At 33.6% G+C, this 12646-nt stretch overlaps 1 protein-coding gene across 3 annotated transcripts in view; it reads right to left on the bottom strand.

Annotated features, from left to right (window-relative positions):
- Nfat5 (nuclear factor of activated T cells 5) overlaps positions 1-12646 on the bottom strand; it is a 98890-nt gene that overhangs the window by 52745 nt on the left and 33499 nt on the right. For all 3 annotated transcript variants that reach the window (XM_026404480.2, XM_026404481.2, XM_026404482.2), the window contains one exon: positions 1349-1474. In XM_026404480.2, the coding sequence (XP_026260265.1) occupies positions 1349-1474 (126 nt within the window). The remainder of the gene's footprint in view (positions 1-1348; positions 1475-12646) is intronic.

Raw genomic sequence — 12646 nt, 5'->3', positions numbered from 1 at the left:
AGTTGACAAATTCACAATTAAATCCACAGAAACTGTTAGAAAATGTCTGGCAACACATGAACAGTGAGCAGGGCTGATAAGTTTCTTTATCATATTTAAAGTTTTCCTGCCCTCAATCAGGAAGGTGTCATACTGCACTATACAGTTTGGGAAACATTTAAACTACTACCTTCCACTTCACTGTTCTATTTTTGAAACAAAAAGAATTAACTGAAAACAATGGTCCGATGGACTTAAGATAAGAGGTATCCTATTAGGTAAGAAACCTCTAATTAGAAGGACAGATAAAACTTCCGATTATATAATTTTTTTTCAGAACTTCAGATTATATAATTTTTTTTCATTTTTCATATATACTTAGCAATGTATAAAATCCCAACTTAAAATTAGTTGGGCAAGCTAATATTATGGAAAGCATTCATACTAATTTATCATTAATTAAGACTTTTTTTCTAGTAGCTTATCTGTCAATCTTTTATTGCAATTCAAAATAAAATTTGGAACCAATCTTACATAGTTATAAAGTGTATGATTTGAGAGCTGAGTAAAAATAAAACTTGAACAATTTCAAACATTACTTTCTATAAGCTTTCATTGATATAAGAAATGTCTTTACATAAATATTATATTTATATTCAAATCTTTGATAATTTTAGATGAATTTAAAATAGAAAAACCACATATATTTTTTAATGTAGAGAAAGATTAAAGTAACATGAACAAAAAAGGGACTTGAGAGACTTGAGTCCGTTTTCAGAATCTATAAAATATTTTTCTCTTTAAGCAGGTGTTTAAAAATAATTGTTAAAAAGACAGCTGAGTGAGGTGGCCCAAACCTATTTTCTCAGTGACTTGGGAAACTGAGTTATGAGGACCACAAGTTTAAGATCAGACTCAGTAACTTAGCAAGATCCTTGACAATTTAGTGAGACACCGTCTCAAAATAAAAAGTAAAAAGGGCTGGGAACACCAGCACAGTGGCAGAGCAACTCTGGGTTCAATCCCCAGTATCACACACACAAAAAAAGGTTAAATAGAAATTCAAATATAATTTTCTATCCATAGCTTAGTATTTAATCTATTTATGTGAAGCCAACAAAAATTTTAAACTAGTTCCCATATTTGAAAATAAGCTCCATTTTAGAAGATGATACTTATTATTTTCTGAAATAATAATTACATTAAGAAAATTATATTGAAAAAATTTAAGTTTAAAGGTATACATTTTAAAACCTCCTAAAACAAACCCTCAAATCACACTCTTTTTGATATGAACTTTGCCAGCACTGTTCATGTTGGCCAGATAATATCCTAGGTTTCTTTTAAGAAAGTAAAATGAAATGCATACCAGCAGCAACTACAGCTGGAGGAGGCGAGCCAGCCTCACCACCGCTTGTCTGACTCATTGATGCTACAGATGTTTCACTAGATGGAGGTAACTGTAACTCCTTTGGGAGAAGATCATAGACAGATTCTGTGGAGAGAAATGAAAGGAGAAAAACAGTTTTAAAGAGTCATTTAACAACCTAATTACATGCGCATGAAATGAATATCATTTCTCTCACAAGAATGTTATTCACAAAAAAACAATACCATATCATGAATACTATTAAAGAATTATTAGCATTTTTTTTCTTTTAGTATAATTTTCCTTTCATTCTGCTTCCTGACTTTTTGGCTTTATTCCTTGGGTTCAAGAGAATCTCTAGAAAGTTATTAAATTTTTAAAGTAATTAAAACTAGACAGAGAAAATATGTTAAACAACCTAAGATTGTCCAATTATTCCTTTGTAATAGTACAAGTGTAACTTGCTATTCTTTACATAAAAGATGGAATATAGCATATATCAGTTTTAAATTGGCTTTTCTAATTAGTCCATTAGTCTGGATCTTTTTTTTTTTTTTTAAAGAGAGAGTGAGAGAGGAGAGAGAGAGAGAGAGAGAGAGAGAGAGAGAGAGAGAGAGAGAGAATTTTTAATATTTATTTATTTATTTCTTAGTTCTCGGCGGACACAACATCTTTGTTGGCATGTGGTGCTGAGGATTGAACCCCGGCCGCACGCATTCCCGAGCACGCTACCGCTTGAGCCACATCCCCAGCCCCTAGTCTGGATCTTTTACTCAATACCCATTAGCAAACAGTATTTTAATCCACCACCATCATAATTCGTTTTTCATGTCTGAAAAAAAAGAAAGGAATGTCATGCCCAAGGAAATACTTCCTATTTTCTGAGGCATCTCTGACTCTGGAAAGGCACAGGTATGCAATACTTTTAAATCAGGGAGCTTATAAATACCTATTTAAGATTATGATTATTTTTGTATCCCTGATTAAAGAGTACTCTATCTATAGAACGTATTTGATAATAATTTAATTGTCCATAAAATTAAATTTGTATCTGTTACTTTAAAATTGTTTTCTTGGGGCTGGGGATGTGGCTCAAGTGGTAGCATGCTCGCCTGGCATGCACGGGGCGCTGGGTTCAATCCTTGGCACCACATAAAAAAAAATAAAAAATAAAGATGTTGTGTCCACCGAAACCTGAAAAATAAATATTAAAAAATTCTCTCTCTCTTAAAAAATTTGTTTTCTGATTATCATTATATATTTTTCAGCTTGTTATATGTTGTTATGTGGAAATAATTTTTAAGATATTGTCTAAAGGTACTAAAATCAAAGTTGGAAGGAACTTTTGAAAGAGCAGTTAGAAGCATATGCCTACTTTCAAAAGAACTAAGGCACAAAGGCCCAATATTCCAAGAAACCCAACACTCCAATAATTAAAGATTATTATCTGCATGAGTGACAAAAAAAAGTTAGCACAACTAGACAGCTTGATAACACTTTTAGTTAACTGATTACTAAATTCATAAATACTTTGGTCATCACAGATAAACACTAAAGGATGTACCCTAACTTTGATATGGATAGGGATAAGGAAAAAAGTCAAGAAGGGAAGCTAAAATCAGAAGTTGCATAGTTAAATGATTTTCATTTACAGTAGAGAATAAACTTAAAAAACCCTATTACCTAACACTTGAAATGTTCATCTTCACAGCATCTGGATATTCAGCATCTGTCTAACTGAATATAACATGCCTGGTTGCAACTTTTCAGCTTATTATATGTTGCTAAACACCTTAAGGAAATTACTTCTAGCTTTCAAATAATACAGGAGAAGGGGAGACAGAATCTAATTAAATGACATTATCAACAAATATTCATTTTAATATAGTTGTCTTTCTCACTCCTTGAAAACAAAAAGTTCTTCAGATATGCCAGGCATGGTATAGTATAGATACAATCCCAAATACTAGGGAGGTTGAGGCAGGAGGATTACAAATTTAAAGCCAGCCTGGGCTATTTAGAGAGACTCTGTCTCAAAGTAAAAAAAGGCAGTAGATATAACTCAGTGCTATCACACCTGGCTATGGAATTTCCTCAGAGTACCCTGGGTTTATCCCCATGTCTCTGGGGACTGAACCCAGGGACACTTAATCACTTAACCACATCCGCAGCCCTTTTTATTTTTATCTTGAGACAAGGTCTTGTTAAATTGCTGAGGTTAGCCTTGAATTTGTAATCCTCCTGCCTCAGCCTTCAAAGTAGCTGGGATAACAAGCATGTGCCATCACACCTGGCTATGGAAATTTCTTTTAAATCTGCTTCCATCGATACCAAAATATTAAAGAAATATAAATTATGCTGTAAACACTATTGTCTTGTGGTCCTAAATTCAAATAATCTCTACTAGTTAATGAAAAGAACTACCGAACAAAAGAACACAGGTTCTTTAATTCTATGAAAATGACAGTCTTAAATAAGCACTAGTCATTTCATGTTACATCACAATATCTATTTTTGCTATGTTATCTTTTAAATTAGTTTAGAAAGATAAAGGAACAATGAAGGTTTATAAAAAACAAAATATTTATGGAAAGACAGCTTCTGAGAAAAGATTTCTTTTACAAAAGTCAGTAGTAAAATCAGTGGGGGGACATGGAGGGCGAAAAAATAAGATTTCTTTCTGGAGTGATAAAAATGTTCCAAATTAGATTACTCTGCAAATATACTAAGTGTATTCCTTTAAATGGGTAAATTTAAAAAAAAAATTTTTTTAGTTATAGATGGACACAATAACTTTATTTTATTTATTAGTTTTTATGTGGTGCTGATGATCAAACCCAGTGCCTCATAGGTGCTAGGCAAGCCCTCTACCACTGAGCCATAACCCCAGCCCTATATGGGTAAACTTTTATATGTAAAGCATGAATCAATAAAGCTGGCTGTTTTAAGAAAAAGGGAGAGAAAGCACAAATGAGAATTACCTAAGAGCAAGCAGTTTCTGATAAACTTCATGAACATTTGTAAAAAGCAAAATTGTGAAGAAGGCCAGATTACAAACCAATATGTCCTTTAAGGCTATTCTACTGAGAGCAAAGAAAATGCTGTAGGCAGAGTTATACTAAATTCACTAAATTAAGTGATGAAAATCTCAAAAAGTTTTTAAACAAGATGAAGAAGTGTCAACTTAATAAAATAAATGAGTTTTAACAAATAGCACTCAAAAAATAAAAGTTCAACCTGAGGGAGGTTGGTTATGATACTAACAACTTGAACAAAGATTTCAAACCTGGAAATGACACAGGTTTAAGAAGGATATATTGTATATTTCATAATTCATCACAAATAATGATTAACTAAAATACATACCCCTAAAGGAATAAGGTAAAATTTAATGAAGATTATATAGCTGATCAATGAGACTGAGGTTGTGGCTCGGTGGTAGAGTACTCGCCTAGCACGTGCAAGGCCCATGAAAATAAATAAATAAAATAAAGGTATATTTTAAAAATTATATATATAAAAAATGGCTGATCAAAAAGTTCACAGCAGCTGGGCACAGTGGTGCATGTCTGTAATCCCAGTAACTCAGGAAGCTGAGACAGAAGAAACAAATATTCAAGTCCAGCCTGGGCAATTTATCAAGACCCTATCTCAAAATTAAAAATAAAAAGGACTGAGGTTGTAGCTCAGTGATAGAGCACTTATTTAGCACTGGATTTGATTCTCAGCACTGCATATAAATAAATAAAATAAAGGTCCATCAATAACTAAAAAAAAATTAAAAAAAAAAAAGACTGGGGATATAGCTCAATGGTGAAGCACCCCGAGGTTAAATCCCTAGTACCAAAAAAAATAAAAAAAGTTGCACAGCACTTATATGTGTTCATTTTCCCCTGCAGTTTGTTAAATCTAGAAGTTCTTTTAATTTTGTTTTCTACGGGAAGTCTTTCTTTAGCCTAACAATTGAGCTGGTTGTTTTCTTACATGTTTTTTTCTATTAATGTTGGTAATAATTTGTGTAATAATGTTTAAACAACTCATCTATGGTTCACTATGAATTTAAGTTGACCAAAATTCCAATGTAAGTACATTACTTAAGTATTAACATGGCAGAAATACATTTAATGCAATATAGTAACTCCATTAACATAAATTATTAATATAGAGTTTGAGAAAAGAAATTAAGCAGAAAGGGGTACAGATTCAGAATATCAAGAATTTAACTTAGGGCTGGGGTCAAGGTTCAGTGCCTAGCATGTGTGAGGCACTGGGTTCGATTCTCAGCACCACATTTAAATAAATGAATAAAATAAAGGTCCATCAACAACTTAAAAAAAAAAGAATTTGTCTTATATCGGTGCAACAGCGCTGAGCATAGGGCAACTGGAAGGAGGAATGAAGGAAATGAAACCACCATTCTCAAATATTAAGAACAAATTAATTCTTCCCAAGTGGAAAGGGTGGAAAGGCAACAATATAAAAATGGGTTGACATGGCTGGCTTGTTTGTTTGGTCATTCTGTAAACTCTAATTGATTCATTTATGTCACCAATTATTTCTGGATCAATTCAGTCTTTATTCTTCAACATCAGCAATGAGGGAGTGGACGAATTTCACTATAATACATCATGTTCAAAGTACAGAAATTCTATCCTGAGGGCACAGGATAGTAAGAGAGAAAGAAAAAATTGATAACTTAATAGTTAAGCTTTTTTTTCAGTTGGGCATACTGTGACCACCTACATGCCATTCTCTGCTGCTTTATTCTGTTATATCTTGTTCCAGGAAGATGTGAACCCCTGAAACACCCACACTTCCTCTCACTTTTTACTAAAATATATACTTTTTAAAAAATACAATAGAAGTAGAACTATTTATGGACAGGGCACAGCTTCAGAGAGCTGCTACAAAGCTTAAATAGGATAATTTTTGTTAAATTGTATACCACTAATGCTGCTGGTTCACATCTATACAGTGATTTTTTTTAAGTCATAGTTGGACACAATACCTTTATTTTATTTATTCATTTTTATGTGGGGCTGAGGATTGAACCCAGGGCCTCGCTGTGCTAGGTGAGCCCTCTACCACTGAGCCACAACCTCAGCCCTATACAGAGGGCTTATATATATTTATATATATTTTTAAATATATATATAAGGAAAAAAGCAGTATATAAGATGTTTGGCTAGGCCCGATGGCTCATGCCTGTAATCCCAGCAATTTGAGAAGCTGAGGCAGAAAGATGAAAGTTTTTTTTTTCTTAAAGAGAGAGGGGGGGGGAGGAGAGAGAGAAAATTTTAATATTTATTTTTTAGTTTTCGGCGGACACAACATCTTTGTTTGTATGTGGTGCTGAGGATCGAACCCAGGCCGCACGCATGCCAGGCGAGCGCGCTACCGCGTGAGCCACATCCCCAGCCCCAGAAAGATGAAAGTTTAAGGCCAGTGAGACCCAGTCTCAAAAATGAAAAAGTCTAGGAATGTAGCTCAGCGGTAAAGCAACACTGGGTTCAATCCCCAGAACCACAAAAAAAAGGGGGGGGGATTTCTGTTCACTTATTCTAGGAAGAAGGAACCCTAAGATAACTGAGTTGCACCTGGGGTGTTAGTGTGAACTCATGATAGTATACAGGTATGTATATGTAGGCTGAGCATCACTAATCAAAAAATTCAAAATGCTCTGAAACTTGAAACAGTGACAACCACAGACTAGAGAAAATAAAATCAAGCAAGTTTTAAATAATGCATAATGAGTTTCAAGTACAAGATGGGACCCCTAAAGCTCAGGAAATAATGCCAAAAGTTAAGAAAGGGAATGACATCAAATTAAAAAAAATTTTGCACAGCAAAAGAAACAATTAGAAATGTGAAGAGAGAACCTACAGAATGGGAGAGAATCTCTGCTAGCTATTCTTTGGACAGTGGATTAATATCTAGAATATATAAATAACTTTAAAAACTTAACACCAAAAAACCAAATAACCCAATTAATAAATGGGCAAATTAATTAAACAGACATTTCTCAAAAGAGGAAATACAAATGGCCAAAAATATATGAAAAATATTCAACACCATTAGCAATTAGGGAAATGCAAATCAAAACTACAGTGAAATTTCATCTCACACCAGTCAGAATGGCAGTCATCAAGAATAAAAACAACAGGGTTGGAGATATAACTCAGTTGGTTGAATGCTTGTCTAGCAGGCATAAGGTCCTGGGTTCAATTCCCAACACCACCAATAAATAAATAATATAAACAACAAAAAATCTGGAGGGGATGTGGAAAAAAAGAAACACTACTGTTGGTGGAACTGTAAATTAGTACAACTACTATGGAAATCAGTGTAGAAGTTCTTCAAAAGACTAGGCATGAAACCACCATATGACTCAGCTACATCATTCCTCAGTATTTATCCTAAATAATTAAAGTCATGGGGCTGGGGCTGAAGCTCAGCGGTAGCGCACTTGCCTGGCATGTGTGAGGCACTGGGTTTGATTCGCAGCATCGTGCATAAATAAATAAAATAAAGGTCTAGCAACAACTAAAAAACATATTTAAAAAAATTTAAAGTCATCATACTAATACTTGTGCATACCCATGTTTACAGCAGCATAATTCACAACAGCCAAACTATGGAACCTAGGTGTTCAACAACGGATAAATGGATAAAAGAAAATGTGGTTTATATACACAATGGAGGTATTTGTTTGTTTTAGTTGTAGATAGACACACTACCTTTGTTTATTTAGGTTTTTTGTTTTGTTTTGTTTTTTTAATGTGGTGCTGGGGATCGAACTCAGCGCCTCACGCATGCTAGGCAAGCGCTCTACCACTGAGCCACAACCCCAGTCCCCACAATGGAGTCTTATTCAGCCATGAAAATGAACCAAATTGTATCATTTGTAGGAAAATGGATGGAACTTGAGACCATCATGTTAAGCAAAATAAACCAGACTCAGAAGGTCAGGAATCATGTTTTAAATGTGGAGGTAGAGAGACAAAAGGAAAAAAAAGATGTGGTGGTATCTAGTAAAAATCAAAGGGAGATCAGTATAGGAAGTGGGGCGGGGACAAGTGTTGGAGAGTGATATTGGCCGAATTACATTGTTAGAGTGTGTGCATGTAGGAATATGTAATGAAAAATCCCATCATGTACAACTATAATGCACCAATAAAAAATGTGGAACTAATTAGAACAAATGTTTTAAAATATGGAAAGGGAGGGAAGTACAGGATATTAAATAAATATAGAAGAGGGAACATTTAAAATTATCTGTAGAGAATCAAATAGAACTCCACATATGATGTGATACCTTAGGTCAATTATGAACACCAAAATAGTTATTTAGCAGAAAGTTTTCAGAAAAGAGAGAAGTTATAAAAACAAACCTAAACAAGAAGAGTATTTGTATTTCAGCTATTTCAGTTTTTCAAGTAATTCAGTTAACTCCCTATAACATGGGAATTATGAGGAGGAAAAGGAGATTAACCTACTAAAAGCGGGAGAGGCCATGTTATGAAACACCTTAAGTATGATACTAAGAATATAAAAATTATATTCCACAATGCATATGGAGCCTGAGGATGTTAAGCAAAGAACTAATAAGCTCAGATTTATATACTAGGGATATGCACAATAGTCATAGAGATGCAAATCAGTAAGGTTTTTATAATAACAAAATAACAAATTTCTGAACCAAGGTAGTGGTAATAAGAACAGTGACAAAATATAAAGATGTTTAGGAAATAGGCAAATTGAACTGGATGACTGGTTGGAGAGCAAAATGAAAGAAAAAACGAATTCTAAGTAAGTCATAAAAATTCCACCTCAGGAAAATTGATAGAAGGTGAAGCCATTTCCCATGATAGAGAATACAAGAGGAAGAGTACATCAGGAAAGATGGTGAATTCAGTATTTTTAAAAAATATTTATTTTTTAGTTGTATTTGGACACAATACAATACCTTTATTTTATTTATTTATTTTTACATGGTGCTGAGAATTGAACCCAGGACCTTGAACGTGCTAGGCCACAACCCAAGCTGGGTGAATTCAGTTTTAAGTGATGAATTTGAGATGCCTATGGGGCATCCAAGTGATACATAAATAGGAGAAAGATCAAGTAATAAATAGGAGAAAGTTCTAGCGATTGATGCTGCTCATTATATATCCTGCTTTTACTTTGTTTTGGGTTTGTTGTTGTTTTGTTTTTTCCCTTTACTTTTGTTTGTATACTAAATCGGTCTTGGAACTAGATTCATTTCTTTATAAAGTTACTGATTATTATTTGGTTTTTTGTTTGCTTGTTTGTTTTGTTTTAATGTGGTCTTGGGAATTGAACCCAGGGATGGTCTACCACAGAGCTATGTCCCTCAGCCCTTTTTATATTTTGAAAGGGTCTCGCTAAATTGCGGCATAACTTTCCTGCCTCAGCTTCCAGAGTGGCTGGGATTTTAGGTGTGTGTCACCATGCCCAGCTGTCTATATTATGTACACACACACACAAAAAAAACTTATCTAAGAAAACTTATTCTTAAATCTCATTCAGATAATAAAGAAACTACTAATTCTTAACATAGGGGCTGGGGTTATAGATCAGTGGTAGAGCACTTGCCTAACACATCTGAGGCGCTGGGTTCAATCCTTAGCACCACATAAAAACAAACAAACAAATAAATAAATCAAATAAAGGTGTTGTGTCCAACTACAAAAAAAATTCTTAATGTACTCAGTTGTGAAAGAGACTTCAGGAAAATTATACTTTTCATAGTATTTCAGAAATAAAAGTGAGGTAAAACATGATTATATCAGAAGTGAAGAAATACTACCTAGTATAGAATGAAGTACATTCATTAAATATTCTCATTTATTTATTCATGTACTCATTCATTCAACAAATATTTAACTGATGTACACAAAGCAGTGTCCTAGGTTCTGGGAATACATCAAAATAGACCAAAAAATCTGATTCAGTGAACATTTCATTCTAATGGGTTTAAATTATTATGATTGCTTGTTTGCCTGCAGCTGTGGTCTGAATGCTAATGTACTTCCAAAATTCATGCTGGAACTTAAAACCCAATGTGTCAGCATTAAGATGGGAGGACATTTAGGAAATAACTCATGAGGGATCTGCTACCATGAATGGGTTAATGTCCTTATTAAAAAAAGAGACTGAATGACCTGGGCGCAGTGTCACATGCCTGTAATCCCAGCAACTCAGGTGGTTAAGACAGGAGGATCAAGGCCAGCTTCAGTAACTTCATAAGACCCTGGCTCAAAACAAAAAACATAAATGTAGCTCAGTGGTAAACACCTCTGGTTTACCAGTATCCTCCCAAAAAACAATAACAAAAAGATTGAAGGAAGCTGCCTTGCTTCTTCCAGAATGTAAGGAAAAAACATTTACCCCTACCAGCATGTGAGGATACAAGAAGGTTCCTTCCATCTTAGAAGAGAACAAGCCCTTACCAGACACCAAATTTGCTGGTTTCATGATCTTGGACTCCCTAGCACCCAGAACTATTTGCAATAAATGTGTATTATTTACAAATTACCCAGTCGAAGGTTTTTTTGTTATAGCAGCCAGATGGTCTAAAAAACATGCTAAAGAGAGAGGGAGACTCCAGTTTCTTTTCTAACTTTACTAAACTCACATTTAAATGCATTATTAATAAAATGAGCATTTCTGAAATATAAGCAGCAGAAAAATATCTACATTTATCTTAAAAACTTTACAGTACACACTTAAAATAGAATTTCACTAAACGTTTACAACATCAATACTGAATAGAGATCTGTTTTATAACTATCTTAAATAAATCCTTTTTTAAACTAATCACATATGTATGAGCATACATAATACTGCAAATGAAAAGAAACAAGTAGAATTAACATTTTAATTCTTTTATGTATATTATTGGCTTTGTCTTGAAAAAGCAGTCTAATTGTCGTGTATGATGGCTCATGCCTGTAATCTCAGACACTTGGGATGATTTACAGGAAACAGGACCATAGAACAAGTATTTTTATAAAGCTCTACAGGTGATTCTGGCTGAGTCATTAGTTTAAATTATGAAATTCAACCTCAGAATGAAAACGGACTGACCTTAGTTTATTACCTCTTTAATAAAGAACTGATATTGAGGCAGAAGTAGGAGGATCACAATTTCAAAGCCAGCCTCACCAACGTAGTGAGGCCCTGTCTCAATTTAAAAAAAAAAAAAAAAAAAAAAAAAAAAAAAGGCTGGGGATGTGGCTCAGTGGTTAAGTTCAATCCCTGGTACAAAAAAAAAAAAAAAAAAGTACTGATACTGGTTTTTTTCTGAAGACTAGAAGAGAATAGCAACAGGGATAAACCACCTTATTCCATAGATTATCTCAATTTTTAAAACCTTGAGGAAAAAACAATTACAATAACATATCAAAAAAAAAAGAAAGAAAAAAGAAAATCAACATTATGCATCTTTCCTGACCAAAATGACAACTATATCACATGGTGGTAGATGATTTTAGACTGATATTTAAGATTTCACACATGTTTACTAAATACCTAAAGAAACTAACATAGATCTTTTTTTTTTTTTTTTGAATTTTTAATATTTTATTTTTTAGTTCTCGGCAGATACAACATCTTTGTTGGTATGTGGTGCTGGGGATCGAACCCGGGCCGCACGCATGCCAGGCGAGCGCGCTACCGCTTGAGCCACATCCCCAGCCCTAACATAGATCTTGTTATCTTGAGTCTGAGAGAAATTGTCTATTAATTACCTCTGTTGGGCAAAGACCAAAGATTTTTAATGAGTAAAACTAACCCACTGACAACATGTTATTCCTTTGTATCCCCTCCTGGTCATTCTCTGGTACAATTAGTCCTGGTCATTCTCTGATACAATTAGTATTTGTCCTATGAAAGCTTAACACTTTCTTACCAAAAAAAAAAAAAAATTGTTAGTGCTATATTAACTAGATGTTACTATATTGATGAACAAGACTTTTTGGGATTCTTACAAATATTTTTTAAATGTCATTTTACTATAGCAAATGAGAGGTTAACTTGTATAATCATCCGTGTTACAATGCAATCTGTAAATAGAAAAAAGTTCTAAAAAATATAAAATTATTTTTAAAATAAATGACAGTACTTATAAAGTACTTTCATATGAATAATACTGACATATGAAAAGTGTTTTGATTATAAAGTATATAGGAATATGCATAATTATTACTAATTTATGTCAATTTTAGAATCAACTTCTAAAAGTTTTAATTTTTTACTAACATATACAATAGTAAA

Source organism: Urocitellus parryii, chromosome 15 (assembly GCF_045843805.1).
Source record: "Urocitellus parryii isolate mUroPar1 chromosome 15, mUroPar1.hap1, whole genome shotgun sequence".
NCBI classification, from domain to species: Eukaryota; Metazoa; Chordata; class Mammalia; order Rodentia; family Sciuridae; genus Urocitellus; species Urocitellus parryii.
This window is presented reverse-complemented; position numbering and strand designations above follow the sequence as displayed.